This window comes from Hirundo rustica, chromosome Z (assembly GCF_015227805.2).
Source record: "Hirundo rustica isolate bHirRus1 chromosome Z, bHirRus1.pri.v3, whole genome shotgun sequence".
Taxonomy (NCBI): domain Eukaryota; kingdom Metazoa; phylum Chordata; class Aves; order Passeriformes; family Hirundinidae; genus Hirundo; species Hirundo rustica.
Genome location: NC_053488.1, coordinates 22,827,012 through 22,850,716, shown reverse-complemented (window position 1 = coordinate 22,850,716; position 23,705 = coordinate 22,827,012). Strand labels below are relative to the sequence as shown.

The following is a 23,705-nucleotide window of genomic DNA, read 5'->3' as shown; positions in this document are numbered from 1 at the left end:
TAGACTGAATTTTTTGCCTTATTAGGAATAGTTACACCTATTTTGGTTATGAAGGACAGATCTTCCATTTGAATGCATTTCTGTAATACAAGCATGAAACTAGAGAAATATAAAATAGCATGAAAACAGCATCACATTCACATAAAGGGTAGTTTAATAATTCAAGGTTTATTTGGAGGTTTGTTTGCAACTAGAGGAAAGGTCAGACCTTATATGAATAAGGTATTAAGGTTTGCACATAAAGTCTAAGGTAAGGATAAGTAAAAAGGGTTGTTTACCATGCAGTTGCTCAGTGTTGTGGAGAGCTAACATTTTTAAAACCAACACAGTGAAAACAGCATGTATTACTGAAAAGATTCGGCATAGAGATCAGCACACATGCATCAAGAGTTAAACTGAAAATCACAAAGTTAACACACAGATTGTGGGAAGTTTTAATGTTTCAGAGGTGTGTGGCTTTGAGTTACACTTAACATCCTTATTTTAAATTTCTCATTATTCTTCCTTGCAGTTCTTGGATATAATACTTTACAAGACAGACTCCCATGTTTTTGCATTAAATGCTTCCCACACTGTTTTGTGGCAGTCAGATACAATGATTTGTTAAGTTTGGACTTGGCCTGTGCTGTTCAGAAAAGAACTTATTACACCAATAAGCATCTACTTTGGGCATCCATAACTGGATGCAGAGATAGATATATCCAAGATGATGCAGAAATGCATATATCCTGCTGCTCCGGGTCTGCTAGCTAAGTATTTGAACACATACCTGTGCATATTCAAATACGCACATGTTTTCACGTTAAATAAACTCAAACCAATTCTTACCAAAACACTTCCTCAAAGAAGACAGCAGGACACTAAAAATACTCAGTCTAGTAGGAGCAGGAATAAAGACATAACTTACTAGTAGCCAACAGAAAACAAAAATATTCCACAGTTGCAGAAAACACAAAAAGCGTGTTTCAGGAAAAGCAAACTTTGGGCTCATACAGAAATGCTTCTACATCACCTACCCTACCTTGGAAGAAAGCAAACACTGACATTTCTAAGCTTGAGAAATAATTATTTCTGCTCTTCTAACCCAACCTTCACTGGTCAAATTCACAGAAGTCTTAGTAGCATAAAAATAATTTAATTTTTTTCAATCCTTTTTGCCTCTTGATCTAAAAAACAGAAGTGACTGCTTCTCCTGCAAATCCCTACATCCTCTCCGTATCATTCTCAAGTAGGTATGAATGGCAGCACCAGAAGCTAGTAGAAGGGGCCACCACACAGACTGCATCAGGCAGGTCAGCTGCAGGTAGGAACACCTTGACCATCTGCAGTATGTCCACCCCTCTTTCAGATGTGAGGGAGGAGCAGAGGACCCCCATGCTGGTTCAGCCAACAGCCAGGCTGCAGAACAGGTGCCTTCAGAACAGTCACATCAACACAAGTGTAAACGCAGCACAGGGCAGACATCATCTGTGCAAGCTGCACATCCTCCGGGAAGGATTTAACCAGACTGCACCTATTCTAAACAAGAAGCTGCAGTTATTTTATCCTATGGTTTCCTTTACTTACTTGCACTTTTACATCATCATGATTTTGTTCCGCAGTTTAAACATGATTTATACCCTCAATTTAACTTTGATTCATAGTTTCTAATAACACCAGTCCATTGTCCAAACACTGCAAGGGGATATTAAACAAGCTTAGATGGTCTGGGGAATTTGCCCACCAACATTAAACACAGAATAATTGGTTGCCATAATATTGTTTTAGATAACAGCTTCAGATAAACAAAGTCTAACTGTAATGTCCCTGCTCTGAACCAAGAAAATAAAAAATAAATTCAACAACTGTTGGACAATATTGCAAAACCTTGTCTTATTAAAATGTGTTAAGTGGTTATAGCTTATTCCAAAGAATTGTCACCCAATTTCAAATTATATAAGAGCAGAAAAACAATGACTTTTATGAGTGGGTACTCATTGAGCCCACAGCTCAATATGAAGCTCTATTGTCTTTGTCCAGACTCTATAAGCTTGCTTACTAGCTGCAATATGTCACCCTCAGGAGTTTAGGCTAAATTGTCACTGGTTTGGAAATGTAGGCATATAGTAATACACACAAACAAACACAAATTAAATCATGCCTAATAGGTACCTAAGTTAGTTTTGAACTGTTATTAATGATACATTTCTCTGTAGAGCAGAGAATGCCCTAAAAATGAAGTGCTGAGCAGATGGCTTTTTTAAAGTGTGATTTAAATATGTGGCACATGCATGACATGTGCCTTTCCTTGATTTCCCAGACACTAATTGTTAAATAAGACTTCTGAAGTATGCATAAATGCATGGAACTCAATAATCAGTCAAGTATTTAGACACAAAAGAGAAGTCAGCAGAATTTTATGGATAGACAAAAATTAACTTAGCAAAACTAGAGCATATTCTATGATAAAAACACAGTCAGCACTATGAAAAAAATGTTAGAATACAAGTGTTTGTGAACATACACAGAGACACAAAGGAAATTGTTTCCATTTTCACACCTAAAAGCATAAAAATCCCTTAGAATTCTACCATTTCCTTTATGAAATCTAAGTACTAATAGGCAGGGGGTTTATAACGAGAACTGTTTTCTCTCATTTAATAGGGGATCGACCTCTTTGCCACAACAGCCTGATACCTCTGTTTTACTGTCTGTATTGAATATTCAGTTCCCTTTCATCCATCTCTGAATCTTGGGTTTGCCAGTTGTTTTTCTCTGCCCTTATTCCTAGCTTCTTACTCCTAGCAGTCTCCCCAGCACAGTGTCATCAATATTTTTGGAATATACATTCCTGCACACACTGATTCCAAATACAGCAAGCATACATACTCCATACTTGCATATATATCATTAGGAGACTTCTAGGACCTTATCCTGTCAAACCTTATTAAAGTGACATTTTTAAGGCTGACATTCCATTTTCTCTAAGCTTGTTTTGAGCAGACATTTAGCAGAAATCTCCCACCATTCAGGATTTTAATCAAGAGAGAAAATTAGGAAAAAGTTAAGTCTGCTATCTAGGAAAAAGATCTATTAGGTCCTGTCTGGACGAGAGAAATGTATTCTTCTAAGAATCAATTTAGTCTTTGGAATGCACTTGTAAAATGTCACACGTTCACACACAGAAAGCATTGCAGATCCTGTTAAAACTAGTTTCATTAACTCTAAATGCTATTTCAGTCGGGCTGAATTAATGGCAGCTAAGTTAAAGGTTTACTGGCATTGTAGGTAATGCTGATCAAAGAACTAACCCATCACTTTCTCCACAATATACTCAGGGCCCTCTGAAATCTCCCCAACTTCACCATTTCTGAGACCCCTACCACAATCTGTGGGATGGGTACCCAAACTGCAGTGCAGTTCACAAAGCACAACTGAGGAGGAAGGAAACCTGCGACAGCTTGAAAAACTTATCAGCAGTGGACACTGCAGAGCTTAATTAGCTGATGGAGAAACAATTCAAATTTCTAGACAAAGGTACAGCTATGGCAAATCCTCCAAATCAGAACGAAAATCTAAACTTATATTAGGACTATCTGTACAAAGAACTAGCAACCAGAGAGAAAGACAAAGTGCAATCCGTCCTCTGCTGGAAAAGAAAAGGATGCCTAGAAATCTCTTTCAGGGTTTTTTTTTTCTAATATATGCTACTAACAACACCAACCTTCCATCAAAATAACTTTTCAAACAGAAGGAAAAAACCAACATGCTGAAATTTAAGAAAATCCCTTTTTCAAAGAAGACAATATTTTCATTTTGCGTTTGGTTGTTTGTGCAAGTTTTCTTTTATCACAAATGATCACATTTTGCTCATGAAAAAAAAAACCAACTTGATTTTTTTTTCAGCAGTAGCTAAAAGTCTAATTGGATGACTGATTCAGTATTGAAAGACCATGCATGTTGAAATGACAGACTGACACAGCTTCAAAAAACAAATAAATCACTTCCATTATGTCAGAGCACAATCATCAGAACAGCAGGATCACAACACAACTCTCTCACTATGTCATGAAAGAACATAAACCCAAAACATGGCATCTTTAAATTTGTTTGAAATACATTTTAGTGAAACAAAATTGCATTTCAAAGTATTAACAGTGCCTGCAAAATAGAAATTTAAAATTCTGATCAGCTCTACATGAAAAAAAAAAATCGTTGCTTGTCTTTAATTCACTTAATTTTCAAAGCTGTTTAAGAACAACTACTATATAAGCCAAAAGGCTGATGGAGGAGATTTCTACTCCTAATCTAAGAAATAACTGAAGAAGAAAGAATAAAATATATAAGATGCTAGAAGGTGTTTTCTTTTCTACACAAGATCCATCATAATAAAAAGGTAGGATCAATTAACAACAATTTCCTAGCACTGCATAAAGGCTGTCTAACCACTATAAATTCTGTTGTAATTTTTGCATGTAACAGTTTATTTCACCAAATCACTGTCTATTCAAGGCTATAAAAACTGTGTGAGACTCCTCTTGTAAATGAATTTTAATCAAAATTTGTTTTGAGCATTGCTGTGCTTTCCAAGACTCCTAATGCATCCTTTTCACAGAGCAAGGCATATAATAGCATTTAACATTCTGCAGGACAAACTGCAGCAAAATTGACATTGAGGCAATAGAGGCATTGAGGCAAAATTGACATTGTGGCATTAAGGCAATAATCTCTGTTAAACTTACAAGGGACCAACTGAGCTTTAAAGAAGACAAAGCACCACATGGCTATACTATGAGTCTAATTTTTGTCAGCAAGTCTGTTACCAGTTGACCAGGGTTCCAACAGATGATCTTGTATGCAATTCATTACTGAATCTGTCCATACTCTGTACTTTTGATACTGGAGCTCTGTCAGGCCTATGAAAACAACCTGAAAAACATCCTGCAGTGTGACACCATCCCTCTACATATTTGTTTTAATAATGTGCATTAGGTGCAGCTTAACGTGTGAAAATGTTACAGTGAATTATTCTCCTGTTATCAGAGACTTATCTTGGCACTAGGCTTAATATTACATTTCATTCTCAAATTGGCTTTGTAAACATGAAACTGTTATGTCCATAGTCCATAACAAAAAAAGTATTTTGATAATGGCTGTTCTGGTATAAAAGTTTACATGCATGGAAAAACTACTGTCCATTACCCAGATGATTTTAGAAGACTGACTCTGCTTGAGATAAAATTGAGATCCAAGATCCCTAATCCCAAAGATGAACAACAAATTTTAACAAATTCAAGCGAAATGTATTTAATACAATAAACTAGTACTACTAACTCAGTTTCTCCATTCTTTGTGTATTTGTTACTACATAATTGACAAAAATGGGAGATGAGCAGAAAAAATACAATTTTTTGCACTCACAATTTGTGTTGTCATTGGCTACTGCACTCCTTTCTGGACATGCCATTGCTACAGGCACACCAGGCATTCTCTGAACACATCAGCTGCAGGACCACCCAAGCATAGGATCACAGATGCCCCTGGGATCAAAGTGGGCAAGGTGAACACTGACAAGGGTGAGAGGCAGGATTGAGCAAACAGGCCTCCAGCACATGCCTCCAAGGAGTTCACTACAGCTTAGACTGCATGGGCAGCATGTGGGTCATCATGTTTATTATTTAGGAAGGATATCAGAAAGTCCCAGAGATAACACCCAGAAGCATGATGTTTTCAGAATGTACAGAGCAGAAACGCCAAGATATCATCCCTAGTTCTCTCCATATGATGTAACTTTTGGCAGATTTAGTAACCTTCCATAAGTGTAATTGCAGTCCACAAGGGAGACAAATGCTTGTCCACCATGCAGCTGCGCAAAGAAACCACAAAGCCTTGCGCTTCACACCATTACGTGCTGTCCCTTGAAACTTCCTGCCTCTTCTGATGTCCATACTGCTCCTGACTAAAAATGATCTTCAATGACAAGCAGACATGAAAAAATAAATTCCAAAATACACAAAATATGACCTAAAGTAACACAAACTAAATCAACCTACAGCAAATACACAACACAACCCTTTCAAAATACACAGCATTGAAAAACAGATTCACATTAAGGAACACACTTCAAAGACTGTTAGATTAATTATCTTCCTGGAAAATTTGGAGAATATACTGAGCAGAAAGCCTCTTTCCTAGAGAATGAGGATTCACATAATCTAGCAAGGAGATCCAAGGAGTGAAAAGGAGGTTATGTATAATCTCATATAGTTTTCATGAGCCTTATAAACTTTTGGCAGATTTAGTAATCTTCCATAAGTCTCCAGATTTCACAAGTCCTATTAAAATAAAATTCCTGACATTGAAAGAAAAAGGAAGTAGAAGAACACCTTAAGCAATGTAATATGGACAGAGGGGAGAGCAAGGGGAAAGAACCAGTCTTTATTACTTCTCACAAACACATTTTGGGTTGCTCTTGAGGCCAAAAGATATAAAAGAGACAAAATACCACTGATTCAGCATGCTCACAGTAATTTTATGTCAAAACTACGAACCACAGCACAAAGCTCCTGCAATTCAAGTTATCCACACTTTACTTAATTTCAAGGACCAGCAGAAAATAATGACTCATTCAGTAAGATATTAACTGCAGAGCTTTTGTTTCATATGTTTTCTATGAAATAGGATGTAAAAATCTATTTTAGTGTCTACAACAAGCAACAAATATGGCAATTGCAAAAAAGGAGCATATCCGAAAGAGGGACAGAAGAAGACAAAGATGGAGCCCAAAGAAACACTCAAGGACAGCATTTAGCAACTCTGAATTAATAATCAGTTGTCCTGTAATTTCTGTCAGAATTATTTCAGCCATATTTATTTCCTCATGCACAGTAAAAACTCACAATATGAAAAGCAAATAAAATATAAATCTGTTGCAGATGAAAGTACCAAGTCTCTGATTACTTTATTATTGGTATTTAAAAGATAAAAGTCATAATGCTGGGAAGTAAACCCTGACTTTACTGTGCACAACACCATTCACAGTTCTGAGACACCATCAGCTATACAGTTAATGCAAATCCAGCTACATGGTGCCTTTTTTCCAAAAATTTAAACCATTCACAGCATCTCAATGTCCTTGAACAACAAGCAAAAGAGCATCTACAGTGGTGTGTCCCTGGCTGACGATAAAGCAAGACTGAATAGAATTCCCAAAAAGAAGAACTGAGAAAAAACCTTTGGCATGGGGGAAGTCAAGAGGCCTGCATAAAGTCACATTGTAATCTGTCTGCTCGGTCACCTCAGTTACTTTAGAGGACCAACCTTTAATTGTAATATACATGTGCATTTAATCTGACCTTTGGAAACTTTCTATAACACCAATATGAAGTTTTTCTATCTAGTTTTGCAAAGATGAACTTCATCAAGACAACTCCTTTAGGCAAGAAAAAGCAAACAAATCCCAATTAGTCCACGGTGCTGCTTCGATTTTGATAAGTTTTCTGACCTTTCTGTCATACAATCCTTGTTCCATTTCACTCAGATTTCTAGCCTGCTCTAATCCAGAAGCCAAGATTTCCCATCATTCATACAAGTGAAACTTCTCTCACTTTGTCCTCTCCTTCCGCTTTGAGAGGGAGAATGTCTATTGCTATAATCCCTTCTACATAAACATGAACAAGAGGAAGATCTGTTTAAGCAAAACACTGGCACATGAACAAGCTGTGTCTGTATCTAGCCTAGAAATTAGGAGGTGTCATAAAAAGAAAATAGAAGCTCTTCTAAAACACTGATCCTTATAAAACAGCACAAAGGAGAGAAGTAACAAATGAACCAAGGCAAATATTTACAGCTTTAGGAACAGAAATATGTTAAGAGAATTGTTTGAAAGAGCCAGAAGGTTCCTGATAGTCATCTGTTCCCTGCAGACGAGCCAGGAGAATCTCCACTGCATTCAGTGTCTGGTCAGAACAATGCCATTATATTGTTGTTAAAATCTTTGCACTGTCCTGTGGTTGTTTCTAGAAAGACAAGTGTAATACAGTAACATGAACCATGCCAACATAAGAGAAGTTCAATATAAACAGTTCATTAAGATCAACTGGGATGCACAGGTTGTATGTGCATCAGAACAGATGGATCCAGGAAATATCCAGATGGCTTTCTGGGGAAACCACGAGCCTTTCTGGGTTACCAAATCTAGCCCCACCCTACCAGAGACAATAACAGCCAATAATGAAATTCAGTAGGTAAGTTCATTTTACTTGCTCCCGTAACTTCTCTCTGCAGATAATTAGAACATATTTCTCATTTTTAATTTCCCTCTTTTCATAGGAAAAATTTATGCAGTAGGTTTATTAATTAGCAGTTTAAAGCAAAGAGCAGTGGCAAGTTAAATATGGTTATTTGCACTGAAATAGAGCAATATGGCCTCACAGGACTTGTCCAGTTACCTGAAGTGACAGCTGGACATTAAAAGCTGTGCTCACTTATGTCTTACTCTGCCCCATTAAGAGATGTTGAGTAACATCTTTAAAATCACCTAAGGATCTTTCATCAATGTGTCCAGCAATATTTATAGAAACCAAAAACTTCTCCCTGAAGATAATGAAATATGAAGAAATCCACACTGGAAGACTTAATGTATTATAAAGGCTGTTAAATGCTTGGCTTGCATTTTTATATAATTACTAAAATTCTGCTCTGAAGGAACTACTTGAAAGCAACACACTTACTGTATTGCTGTAATTCTGCTGTACTGTATTCTGTTCTCTGGATGCAAACAAAATTAGACTTGCCAATCTTTGTGACCATAATGAATTTTCTTTACCCTTTCTTTTATTTTTGCATTTTGGAAGAAGCCATATTCCAATCCTCCTCTTGATTCTTCCAATGCAATTTCAAAGTGTCACAGCTTAACATGCACAAACATGCCAAAACCAACCTTTACAAGATTACTAAATGCCCAAATTGCGCACTAAAAATTCATTTACAGGACTTCAGAAGACAGCAAGATGCCACTTTATTGTCAAATTCCAAGCTGAGTTTACAGAACTACTAGGTGGGAGAATTTTTACTAAAAGGACTTAAAATATGCAGAAGCCAAATTACAAACCTTCACAATGGCATTTTCACATTCCCAAACAAACAGTCACACCAAGTAATTCAGATTGCAAACACGTAGCTTCATGTATCAAAACATGCACCAATCTACCAGAAATGAAATTGTACAGGGATAAGAAAAAGCTTGGCTGACTGTAAACTGCTGAAAAAAAGAAGCATTGCTAAATGAATCATATTAGAAGGGTTTTGGCCTGTGTACTAAATTTAAGGATGATAATGACTTAGAGGCTTCAAATTATAGATTAGGATGCCGTTACAGCATGCACTACTCCCTTGCTGCATCTGCACTGGCACCTGGGCACGACCAGTCACTATAAACACCATACTTTGGTCTCCTGGTTCAGCCAGGACATTTTGAGAAAGTTTTGATAGCCACAATTGTTTTATTCCATTTTGTTCTCACTACTTGGGATATACATCCTCCAGGTGACTCATTTTTTAAAGCACTTCAGTACTTAAACTGTCATACTCAACACATAATCTGACACCACAGAGCCACAGTTTGAGTAGTTCAGTTCTATCAGTTTTAATTCTGTACCAGTTAATCATATTTTATTTAAAGGTAAAATCTTAATCTTCTGACGTTAAAAATCATCATATGTTACCTTTTTATGGCCGCATATTAAAATAAAGATACTTGCCAATTACCTAGAGTCTTCTTTTGAGGATTTAAGTGAGACATTAACAAGAGGTCAGCTCAGACTTTCTGCAGTACAACAGTCTGCTCTGCATGCTGGAGGTGCTCTCTTTAAACTTCCCAATACTTTGCAGCTGAAATTAGCACATCTCACGAATTTGCTAGTCTGCATTGGTGTGTTCATATTTAATTCTGAGTAAAAGGCATGCAAAAATTACCTGGCTCCAAACTGTTCGCTATAAAATGGCTGTCCTACTGCAAGCTCAAAACTCTGACACAAATCCTTCAAAAATACTCTGACATATTAAAAGCAGATTTTTTGTTGTTGTTTTAATATTGCTACTTCTCATGACTTAAAATACACCTCTACACACACCACCCGAATGAGGTCTTAGACTGCAAGCAATTCCCAGCAGGGATTTTTGTCTCCATACTTGTCTACAAAGCAACAAGCAAATTGTTAATCATCTATAATTAAGGCACCATAAGCCCAGAACCCATCAGAATACAGTTTGCTCACATAGCCCTTTATGGATAAAATATGCCTTTTCATTTCACTCCGAGTACCTTTTTCTACTTGGGTGCCTCCTTCCAACCTTCTTTCAAGACATGACCAAGAAAGGCATTCTTTAACATTATTTTTTTTTATATATAAAACAATAAAACTGACAAACCTGTGTAATATACTTCTCTCAGTCTTCTCCTTGATCCCAAAATTTTCAGTTTTATTTAAAATTTTCAGTGTGTCCATGAAATGCCATAACTGAGCAACATGCTTACACTTAACCTTCATGTCACACAAAGGCCAGCAAGCGGTACCACAAAATTTTAAACAGGTGAGCAGGAGAGAAAACAGAAGAATTTCCAGATGCCCCATCCAGTATGGAAAAAGCAGAGAACTGAGCTGGAGACCCACTGGATTTCCAGGCTCATTCACATGGATCATGTCTGGCTCATAAGCAACACACTGTATCTCAATAGTTACTTTTTCCTCTGACCACGACTGCATACTGCAGGTTGCATATACCTGCTCTACCTTTAGCACTCTACTTGCAATGGTAAGCAAGTCATCCTAAGATAAATTTCATACAGAACCAGATACAACATACTAATTTCATTTTTAAATTGAAGAAAAGCAGTGTGGTTTTGGCAGTGGTGCTGATTATATTGATTTCTTTTTATTCCATTGCTTCCACATTCAGACCTACAATTATTAGCCATGTTGCTCAGGTTTTTGATGCTCGGCTTTCAGTGTTGACTTCAGTACAAGCATCAAAGTTCCTACATAACATTAAAAAAAAGTCAACACTGTTCATACAAGACCTACCACCCACTGAGGTGGCAAGAGCACATATACCTCTGCCTGTATGCAAAATGAAAAAAATACTTTAAGTGTAAGACTAAAAACCTGACAATGTACAAGTCAAAATGCAGTTCTGCTGACAGAGCCTAGCAGGCAAAACTGCTCCCTCCCTTAACCTTCTTTACAGCCGTGCTCTGCTTCCAATAAGCAAATCCATGGACTACTGCCTGACCAGGTAGCTTGCTCTATGAGAATCCATACCTCACACAGTCAGCAAGCTCAAGGCTACAATTTTTATTTTAACGTAATTACCTAGAATTTTAGAAGACTCTTCCTCCTTCAAGCAGAGGACAGTCTCCCACCATTCACAATGAAGGTATCTGTTATTACAACATTTGGAAGTGACTAACTGGGGTGAAAGCAACGTTTCATTTCTTACAGATTCTTTAGAATGAAACAAACTAAATCTAAAAAGTGCAGATATGCTTTTTTATTTCTTTTGCAGTTCAGAGGAGGGGGGAGGGAAAAACATCACTGATTTGTATATTAAAGTGCAAGCATCTGTCCTACTGATGACATTCTAGGGAAGCACATTAGCATAAAATTTAACGATGTCAAATAAGTGGATGTGAAATAGGGACTGCGTAAAGACACTATTTCCAAGCCTGACAGAAACATCACTGTTTAGAAATGCAAATGATACCATTATGTTCAATAATTATATGAAAATATGAACAGTTCAGCATGTTTTCCAGCCCTGATGGCGGTTAATGGGATGTACGCTTATGTAAATAACTACTATTAAAGCTAATGCTGAAAAAAACTAATAAATTCATACTAAAGCAACTGATTTAGTACGCTTTTAAACCCCAGCAGTGCTCACTTATTAGAAAGGAGTGCATTCTTATGTTTAGAACTCATTACTGTTACAAGTCACTGCAACTCCATCAATTACCATGCATTAATGAAAATGGGACACATACAAAAAAAAATTATTGCCTCTCAGCAGTTTTCTTTAAAGACAAAATATAGGGGTGTTTCCATCACTGGGCCTTGAGGGGAACTTATCAGCAACATAATCCTTATTACTACAACTGTACTCCCTGTTCCATAAACCCTGAGGTATTTGTTTGTCCCAAGAAGGGGATGACCTTTATGTAAATCTCTTGCCATATGCGCAATGAAAGTGACCATGTTACCATCAGTAAAAGCTTACCATTTAGCTTACCACAGTAAAAAATGTATTTAAATAAATACATACATACTAGGATCTGAACTAAAACTGTAAATGCGAAATGAAAAACTACTACTCCTGAAACTAGACCAAAGAAGGTGTAATGCCAGTAGAACTAAGGATAAAAGGTATATGTGGAAGTCTTCAATTAAATTCTCGTATCCAGATAAATTCCATCCAGTTTTACACTTACACTTTTAATAACCTCCTAGAGAGCCAGGGAATTAAGACTTTAAGGATGCTATTCATCCCTCTTTGGATGTTTTCTCTGACTCCTCAGTATTACTCAAAATTCTTAGTCCTGATTAAACATCACAACTGATAGAGGAAACAAAACCAAGAGTGCTGTTATATATGAATTCCTAAGGAAATTAAATGCTGAGATTTACTGAATGTCTACAACTCTACAACTCACCCACTTTCATTTTCTAAGTAGTCTATGGAAATGAGCTATTAGTGTAACATCCACTAGGATCCTAAGAAGGTTAGCAAGGCTAAAAGCGCATTTATATTAGTTTGCATTGACTGACAGTTTAAAATTAAGGATGGATTTGAACAACCTTACAAGAGACTATGGACAAAGAACTGATGCCGAATGGAGAAGATTAATGTAGGAAAGTTACCTGTCCAGTCTCAGCTGCTGTAAAACAAGACAGCATTTTGCTATAGGAAGGGGCAGACTTGTAACTCTTGACTACAAAAGCACTGTCACTAAGGACCATGAAATCCCACATCAGTAGAAAGGGGTTAAGAAACAGATGCTGTTTTCATCATGTTTGTATAGTGACAAAGTTGTTACAGGCCAACATCCACTGTAAAAGCCAGTGTTAAATTAATAGTATGCTTAAACACAATGTACTCCCCACAGCAAAAGGCAAAAATAAAGCCTAGCCCAGGCTGAAAAAATTCCAATCTAAAAGCAGGCAGCAAAACAAGGCTTTCAGAGAGCCAGCAGCTCACAGAATACAACAGCAAACACATGATGACAGTCACTGTGACAAATGTTTAATGGGAGTGAGATGGAAGAAAATAACCCCACAAAACTATCTGACTGCTTTCACTAAATCTCTGTTGAAAGAGAGGTATGAAGTGTTTTGCTATCTAGACCATTAGAACTATTTCATGAGTGAAGGCCACTCTAAAAACAGTAAGACAAATTTGCTACTGATTAATAATAAAGCCATTCATTTTATTCTTCAGATCTAAAGTAATTACAAGCCAGAGCATGGAAAATGGATTTAGAAAAAGCCGTTACGTCAGAAGAATCCTTTAAAGAAGAACAGTAATTTAAAAGACTGAACTGAATAATGAACTCTCCTGAACAACAATTATTATGAGATTGATTTATTGAAAGTGTACTTAATTATGCAAGAAATGTTTAAACTTTCCAAAATAGTGCAGGAAGACAGAGAAACCAATAGCAGAGTCAGCCCTTCGTCCTCATTATAGCCGAGAAGCTGAAGCAGATGGAGAATTCATTTAGTTTAGAAGGATAAAGTACATCAATTTCTCTGAATCCACATTTCTAGTCAATTTGTTACAGTACCAGCTTCAACAATTAATGATCTCATTTTCCCATTTGTGCCTCCTTTTAAAAGACCTCAGTCTTTGTTTCCAAATGAGCAAAATGTCATAAATAAAAAAATTAACTCAAACATCACTTTGAAAGCTCACATGGCCTAAAGCCAAGTGTTTCAACAATAACCACAGAACCAGGGGTCAAATTTAGTCAGGTAAGTAGTCTGGTTAGTTTTTCTGGAAAAAGCAGAAAGATCTGTCTTTCACCTGAGACACTTAAACTGACCAGCCTTACTCCTACAGAGAATTTTTTTTTTTTTTACCTGAACTACTTCACTTTTTTTCCTTAAAATACCTGATATTGATGTATGAGATTGCCATGGCTGAAGGTGCATTTCCAATGACAGGTGTATCGTGTTTAGTTTAGACAGCGGCAGCCCATCATCATATCCAGTTCTGACATGCCCACCATGCAGTTAATATAGATAGTATCATAAACCTGTGCATCAGATACCCAGAGCTCAGAGACAAGCTGTCTGCGAAGCATATAGCTACTCACAGGTATCAACAATCCGGCAGAGCAGAACTCCAGCTCTTATTCAGTTTCATCAGGTCTCTAGTAGCAGGTACAGATCACCACAATGTAAAAACATCATGAAACACAGGAGACGAGAGGATGCTACTAACTCTCAACACTCATCTCAGGGGAACACCAAAATTCTATATAAGAGCTGTTGGGCAGGAACACCACCACTTCAGTCAGATACACAGAACACCATTCCACCCATGGTATAAAACATACCCATGGTTTTATACCATACCCATGGTATAAAACACAGAGCAAATACATTTCTCCCATTCCCCAGCTGTATTTCTATGCTGACAGTAACCATCTCACAGACAATCCTGCACCACTGAGTGCAGAGTTTCAGGGCAAAAAGCCTGTCCAGCTCGTATTCTACAGAGGCTGTTGTTGACTGATTAGACGCTGCCTGCTGATTTGGGGCATTTTCATAACGTGGGCAGTGTCGCTAGATTGTGCTAAAATGCAGCAACTAGGATTAAGCACAGAAAGCTTCAAATTAATCTCCAGCCATTGATCCATTTGAACACTCAACATTACAAGATGTTTCACCTTGTTTTAGTTTAAAAGTTCATGAAAAATTCAAAATATCTTATTTACCAAATAGTCCTTGACTGATTATTCTACACTTAACTTTGTAAATACATACATTATTTAGCCAATACTGCAGTTACAGAATAGTATATAAATATTCAGGGACTTTTTAATAAGTGCAGCTTTTTTTCAACAGACCACAATGGTTGCTTAGAAACACTTACTAGTAGGATACCTGAAATAACAGTAAGAGAAACACCTTCAAAGAGTAAAGTAGTTGGATAAAATGGAAGAAAGGAGCAAAATACTTATTTTCCATTCTCCTCACACACCTTCAAATAAATTTTGATGCACAAGAAGACATATAATATGCATTCACATATGAAAAATAAAAAAGGAAAAAACTTCAAATGATAAGCTGAGGGAGCCAAGCCAAGAAATAAAAGGAAAATAATGACAGTCATTTCAAAACCTCAGTTCATAACTTGTCAGAAATCAGGAACAAACTAAGCCAAAGTTAATCTCTAAAATTGTTACTGTGTTTTAAATAAATAGCCTGACTTTCAAAAGCACGAGCTTCCTGCAAGTGGCAAATTCGCCTTTACATAGAAATTTTCTTCTGGCTTTTTTTTTTTTTTTTTTTTTTTCCCAGGCGGAAGGGGTGGAGGCACAGCAAAGCAGGGCCCCATTTTCTTACACAGATGTTTAACACCAGTGTTAATATCTGTGCCACACCTCCCCCTGAGACCATGCTGCCATTTTGTGTGCAAACTGTCCCCTTGCCAATAGCAGCCCCAGGGAGGTACACACACATGAATCTGCCAGGCAGGATACTGGGACCACACATACAACAAAACACATGGCCAAAGACCTTCTGTGCAAGACCACCTCTGTTCCCTCACTTGTGATGACAACTTGGTGGGTCTGATTAAAAAAGGAAAGGAAGCAGAAGTGGTGCATTTTCAGAAGATCAGATTTAACATTATAGGGAAAATAAGGCAGAACCACCAAGTAAATTCTGTATTCTGTTATTTCCTTTTTCTACCATTTTGTTCTTTGCATTAAGCAAGCCAGTAACTCTTTTTCTCCTGAAAAATACTACTAATTTTACATTAACACAGTAAGATAGGAAAAGGACAAAATATGTATGCAGCTCTAATTTATGTATGTAAGACTTATGTAATGAACAGTACTATGGCAAAACTAAAAGCATTTTATTAGAGTCTCTAGATAATGCTTATAAAGCTCATTATTCTTCCAGCAAATTAATATTCTATGTCTCACTAACAGTATAAGCAAATGAACTGTTTTAGTTCAATTAATATTAATGCTAACTGCATGTAAAACCAACTAATTAGGTAGTTCTATAATATTAAGGACGTATGTAAACAGAGTCTGTGATCAATTTTAAGACTAATCGAGTAAATTATGCAGGATTTATTGTGTGAATATGGCTGGGTCTTCAGCAACGTGGTCAACTGGGAGGTGTCCCTGGCCTGGGGTTGGACCTAGATGATATTTCAGGGTCAAACCATTTTGTAAGTCTATACTCAGTCAGAAAATAATTCCAACAAAATGCTTAAGTAACGCAGATACATTCGAAATATAAACTAAAACAGCAGCATAGTATAGCTGAGTAGTTTAAATGTACAAAAAAGAGAAAAAAGTTTGTAATAAACAGAATCTCTTCTTTCCTTTGCCTGTTCTTTGTCTATATAATAATTAAGTAGAGCTTAGAATTCAATAACCAATTTTTAAAAAACTTTGTAAAGAACTTTCCCCTTCGCTTACTAATAAGCCTATACAGAAATGTTACAGCTGCTTTTTCTTCTTCATTTATGCAACAGCATCAAATTTACATGAAAAAAATCCCTCACGGTGATAACAATAAAAGCTAAAGACCACACATAATTTCTTTGAGCTATGAAGTATCAGTAGTATTTGTTTCTTAATAATCTCATTACAATTTTTTTTTCCTAAGACATATATCATGACAGTATTGGGACATCTTACAAAGGATATTTTCCTGATAGTTAAATTAAATTATATTTGGGACCTAAATTAATAACAAGTGCCTGAAAATACATCAGGGGGGAACAAAAAGGAAAGCCAAAAGCTTTTCTATTAGTAGCTCCTAGCAAAAGTGGAAAAAGATGCAGCACAAGTAGTTTAAGTGCATAACATGGTACATACTGTCCATCCCTTACTGTGAAAATGCAAATGAAATAGCACAAATAAGTACAAGGAAGTTGCAAGTCACACACTCCAAAGCCAATGCCAGAATCTAGACTGCCACTAGAAGCAGTTTAGTCACCATACAGCAGCAAAGAGAACACAAATATCAAAAGCAGATGCTGGAGAAGCCACCACAGAAGGTTATCCATTGCAATTCTTCTCACGTGAATTTAGACAGACATGTCCCTGCTTGCATCAGCTGTCTTAAAATTGTTTGACTGATCCTAGGTCACCCTCTTGGTTCTTATTAACCCTGACTGCTTATCTCAAACATTTCTCAACCCATCAGTCAGAGACTTTTGCTTTCACATCAGTCATGTCCAGCCCAACCTCCTTTTCTAAGTCTTTCTTTCCAGGCACGTTCTAGATCTCACTTTCCCAATACACACACCATCTACATTTTTCCTCTTTATCTTTTATATAAACTTCACTTTCAGAGAGAGAGATTTTTCCCCATCACTTTATCATCTTCATAGTTGTAAGATGTTTTCATTGGGGAGGGCATCAAAAGAGCATGAGCAACTCCTACTGGATTATCCAGCTCAGATCAACTGGGCAAATGTTAGTAAGAACAGCAAAGAGATGTCATCTCAGCACACATACCTGAACACCACCAAGTGCCACATCTTTGAAGAACAGCAGCACCAGAACTTTCCAGTTTATTATAAGCAAAAGAGTTTATTATAAACAAAACAAAGATTTGATTCTCTTTTGGTTTTGGAACACTTTGTTTGAAACACTTTGGATAAAGTTTCTTTTGAAAGAAGTCAGTCTGAGGTGTAAAGTCATGAGAAAACAAGCGAAAACAACTACTTTTCACCAAATTATAAGATGATATGATAGGCCTAAATACAGCTTTAGGAAGATGTAGACCAACTGACTACTTGAAATCCCTAATTTTCCTTAATTCTGTGATACTAAGTGTTTGGCAACCCTGACAATAGGCTGGACTATTTATGGTTCACAGCATGCTTATCACTGTTGTTCTCCATTAACAGCATGCCCTAGTACTAAGTGCTCATTTTTCAAAGTTTCACCAGCTAAGGAAGAGTAGAATTGACTTATGAATCTGCATGAAATTTTGGTTGTTGTTTCCTATACAGACAGCACTCAGCAGATCCAAAGTAAATGGGAGCATGGGCTGCAGACAGATGCTGTCTGTAAATGCTGATAAGTTACTTGAAGTTTTGTAGTGAAATCATTGCATACCACCCATTTCCTTTCCCTCAAAGCTTCTTTCATACTTCATCAGCAGCAAATTTGAACAGAGGGGTCTTCTCAGCTTCTCAGGGGTAAAAAAATCAAGTACAACAAAATAAGGATGGATTTTCCACAAAGCTGGGATTTTAAGCACTAAACAATACTTGTCCAGCAAGAATCTCAAGGGGGAAAAAAAAAAAGAAAAAAAAAGGAAAAAAGAAGAAAAAAAAAAAAAAAAGAAGGAAAAAAAAGGAAAAAAAAAAAAAAAAGGCGAAAAAAAAAAGAAGGAAAAAAAAAACAAACAAACCCACACAACACCCCACAGTCCCCATGCTAAGTGAACTAAATCCTTACCAAGCTGAAAAATGCACTTTGCCACATAGCTGCAGTTGTATCAGAAGCACCCATTTATTACTGCTGGGTACTTTTAAATACTGCAGTAAAGAAGGTTGTCTTCTAGAGAACAAATAAGCCATGTGGGAAAAAAACGTTAAAATTGATTTTAACAAACTCAATTTTTTTTTTCTTATGGTATTATATCCATGATATCTTCTTTGCAAGTGGACCATAGAATCCAGAAGAACTTAAAGTATTTCAAGTTGCTGTACTTGAAACAGCAATAATCTGTATTCAGCCTCAGCAAGTCATTTCTACTACTTGTCTCTGCAACAAGGTTTAAAAAATTAAGTGATCAGAGTTACACTGAAAATCTTGAATCATTCATGTATGATAGGCAAGTATTGCAGCAGTTAAAATTACATTGTTTTAAATTATAACTTTGTTTTATATATCTAGGTTTTACAGGGTTTTATGAAGTGTAAAATTGCATGCATTAACCTTCTGCCATGTCTACCAGACTTCTGGAAAAGTATTCATGCTCGTGCAATCATTTCTGGTAAAGAAAAAAAAGAAAGGGAGAAAACCCCAAACAGCAAAACAAAACAAAAAAAAAAAAAAGGCAAGCATATCTACTTTCCACTAGCCAAATAAACTTCATATGAATTAATGAAAGTTTTGTTCAGATAAATAACAAAAAATCAGGAATATACATCCCACCCACACTCATGAGCTAAGTACACAAGATGTAATATACAACAAAATACTGGCTTTAGTGAAATCAATGTCAAAGAGTTGTTGTCACATCTAATGGTTCTTGAAAAAACTCAGATCTAATATTTTCCAGTAACAGTTCACAGCCAGCTAAGTTTGTTGATGTGTCTATTATTTAGGACAAACTGACAAATTTTTTTCCAGAAATCTAAGTGCCACTGTGCTACAAGGGATCTGTGCTAGGTCATCAGGGGCAATGCTCTCCTGACAGAGACCACACATTACAGAATGCCCTTCCTAAGCCAAGCAAATTCCATCATAAAGAAAGCACTGTTTTTGTTAAGCCTCCCAGTGCTAAACTGTTAAACAGGGTTGCCGGAATTTTCAAGAGCCCTCCTCTAAATTCATGTTTAAGTTTCTGAATTATCTCTATTCTGTTTCAATGCTGGCCCATAGCTTGAACAGCCTCTTTTACTCACTAACTTTGTTTTTAACTTGAACAGGGGATAGCTCAGGACACTGAGCTCCATCATGCTTTTAAAAACAGCATTACTACCCTCCCTATTGGCAATGCAGCTTCCAATGAATCAAACACTATTTGCTTTTCCTACAGTTGCAGACCTCTCTCTTCCCTATCCCACTGCAGCCAATCCTTAGCCCTCTGAGAAATTTAAAAACAAAGCATCAATATCAGAGATTTGGAAGAGAAATGAACAAGAGAATTTTGTAAAGGTCTGTCACACCCCAGAAAGGAAAACTGCAATTCCAGCAATAGTGACTTTGTATGTGATATTCCAGGATTGGTACTAACCATACACCGATTAAAGAAATGCAAGTCACAGTCAGCAAGAAAAGAGAATCTGCTAACTGTTTTTATATACAAACAAACAAACAAACCCTACCCCAAACAAAAAGTCAAAGCTAGCTAAATCTCCTAGTACATATATTTAGTTTATATCCATTTAGTGTAGATTCCCTTTCTCTGGACATGGAGAGAAATGGAATACCATATAAGTTTTAGACCTAAATTACTACCACCTAACCAAATGTTAAAAAAAATAAATCTATAATCATATTTTAATGTGTAAATTCCTTATTGTCATTTTTTAGTTGACAAATATCTATTTCATAACAAAACAACATCATAGGAACAGCTGGATGGCAGTTTAAGCTCAAATGAACCAGTGTCACATGCTGACAAGTCATCTCTCTGATTGCTTTTGAAAGGCAGCACATGCAGATTTATTCTATGCCATAAATTAGAACAATTATTTCTATGAGCTTCACTTTTTACTTCAGTGAGCCATTGCACATATTTTTAAAGGATATCTTCCCTTTCCTTGATGATAAGTTCATTCTGCTTCTCTAGCTGTCTGATCTTCTTCTCAAATGACTCCTGTTCAGCTTTCAGCCGTTCTTCTGTCACCTCTTTTTCTTCACTTACCCTGAAAAGAATTTGAGAAAAATAAAATACATGTCCATAACCACAGTGCTTGACTTCTGACTCCTCCACCACTCTGCTGGTAAATAGATAACATCCTCTCCACCCTTAAGCAGGTTAGTTGCTCACAATGTTTATTTTAATATATTACATAGAAAGATGCATATGACTTCAAACAATACATCCTTTTTTTTTTTTTTTCCAAAAGCACTGATCTCAGTAGAGTACATGCACATTACTGAGCAGCATGGAAGAACAAAGTTAGGACCTGAACCCAAAATCACATTTGTCCAATCTGATTCCCTGCAGCCACAACAAAGATCCTCTGGGATACTTACCTAGAACATGAAGACAGAAAAGTCAGATGGGAGAGCTTAGCTGACATGACAGGAAGAAAATTCCGGGAAACTTTTCTGGTTTTTAGTCTATAAACTAATCCTTCTTTCACCTTTACTGGTCAAATACAAGTCCAGGAAAGAATAATTTTTCTTGTTAACTTTGTGCAAACAAAACAGTTTGTTCTTTTCTGAGGATTTTCAAATATCAAGCTGCAGGAGTAAATTTTCCTTTCTGTCTGGGGCATGGCACGCTGTATCTTGCTGATCAGTGTAAATAATTGGATCAAGATTAAAAGACAACAGCAGGAGAGAAAGGCTTACAATGGTCATTTATTCTGCACCTCAAGAGCAGGCTGTTAAAACAATTATTCTGGTATCACATAGGCAAGAGGATCATTATGCACAGATGAATCTATAACTATGCTAAAAAACGTTCTTCGGAAATCATGGTTCTATAAAAGCTCCACAAAAATATTAAGTAATGAGCTTAGACTAATAAATATTATTGCTCTGCACTTAGGCAATTTCTGTTACTGAAGGCTCTTAAAGTTCAGTCTTTTATGATGATGAAACAGCTGCCACAACACAGGTGACAGAAGACCAAAGCAATATAACTCTTAGAAAACTCCAATTTTAACTTTCTTAAAGTGGAACAATCTTATAGGAAGAGAAAAGAGGAGGAAAAGAAATTATATATATATATTTGTATATGCATTAAACTAAGCCTTCCACTTGTCCCATTACACTAATATTCTTAACAGAATATTTCATTCAAGGACTAAGCCATACATTTCATATCATTGTTTCCCTTAAGAGGGCACAGATTTGTTTCAGTCTTCCAGTGGAAAAGTCAAAAATGCTACAACCGGGTCCCTCCCCTGGAGTGAATTATAGATAAGCAGTATTCCCCAACTCCAAGATCAACCCATAACCCGCACCATATCAGCTCAAGAGGGCTGTATGAAGTTGGAAATAATAATACTGACAACTCACACCTTTTCTCTACAAACCTAGAGGGAGACAAACAATCCATATAATCGAATTCCTTAAATTAGGGCAGTTTGAAAGCTTGGCTCAAACTATTTAATTGTAAAGTTTCTAAAGTACAGGAAATAAAAAGACATGGATTTAGTGTAAAAGCATTCCATTAGTCAAATGCACAAGGTTTCACAACCTTGGGCCCAGCCTGGGAAGGTGTGATGAGTTCAACCTGCTCCTAGGCCCCTTCCCCTCCACTCACAGGCTGTCAAAAGGGCTGTCCACATACGATCAAGGAAACATGGTAAAGGGAACCACCTGTATAAACTCTGGACCCACACCAACACCTCTGCACTCCTTAGCTAAGCAGGCAACAAACTTTTGAGGAATATTCACCACACATCCTTGCAATAACAGACACAGCACATCTGCCACAGGCTGCAAATAGAGGCTTTCACATCTAACCATGGCCCATTTGTTTCCTCTGAGTCCAGTGCAACCATCTAAATGACTACAGCACATATGACCTTCCTTCACATAATCAGTGAAAGATGCAAAACCAAAAAAAATTAATTAGAAAACCACCATGAAGAATGCAATGACCACAAGGATGAAAGATAGGAATGAAACAAGAGCAGGGCAGGGAACTGGAAAGAGAAAACAAGTACCATCTACAGGTTTCTATGAAAGGAAGGAAGCTTGCTCAGTAACCTGCAGGAGTGATACTGCATGACAAAAGGGTTTGGGGCAACAAATGCTGGGCTATGTGGGCACCCAATAACATTAAAATTGAACAACAATATAAGGAAAAAAGGTATGAAAGAACAGAGTACTAGAAAAACCAGACAAAACCTAGCCGGCTTTACTCATCTCTAGATTCTGTGATTTGTTGCTTATATCAGTGTGCATCACAGTCATGGGCTGTGTTTGTATTTAACATGTATCACAGCAAGCTGTCACACTCCCAGACACATGAATATATTGTGCCACATATCTTACGCAGTAAATGACTGAGAACAGCAAGTGATCTCAGAAGAAATGTGGCAGTATGGGTTTATGTATCACAAAGCAGGAGACAGCCCATAAAGGGCAGGCGAGATACAAAAGACAGTTACTCACAGGAGGTGGCAAAAGGAAGTTAAAGAAAAGGAATACAAGAATGTCATCAGATTATGCTGGATTTCTGCCACTTTATATAAATATCTCAGTGAGCTGTTTGGTTGGGGTTTTTTTAATAAACTTATTTCTTTGCCTTCTAGCAGTAAAGAACAGACGATTTTTAGCAGAACTATGGAGGACTTCACTGATGCTGTACAAAAACATTACAGGGCTCATATAATACTCCTCTAAAGTATTTTCACCCTCTGCTCACCCACTTGGGTCAGAAAAGAGCAGTGAAAAAATGAAGACACAGCTACAAAGGCCTCAGCTGCTCCACTGAGCAACATGCTGGTATCCAGATCCATTGTTCTTGCTTCCAGGATCAAACAGACAACTGACAGCTGAGAGCAAAGATGATGAATCAGTAGAACCATTCATTCTATTTGGTGTCTGC

General features: G+C 36.9%; 1 protein-coding gene across 13 annotated transcripts in view; it reads right to left on the bottom strand.

Moving 5' to 3' along the window:
- The window catches only part of KIAA1328 (KIAA1328 ortholog), a 179,554-nt gene that overhangs the window by 139,766 nt on the left and 16,083 nt on the right, over positions 1–23,705 (bottom strand). For all 13 annotated transcript variants that reach the window (XM_040090188.1, XM_040090192.2, XM_040090200.1 and 10 more), the window contains one exon: positions 20,723–20,838. In XM_040090188.1, the coding sequence (XP_039946122.1) occupies positions 20,723–20,838 (116 nt within the window). The remainder of the gene's footprint in view (positions 1–20,722; positions 20,839–23,705) is intronic.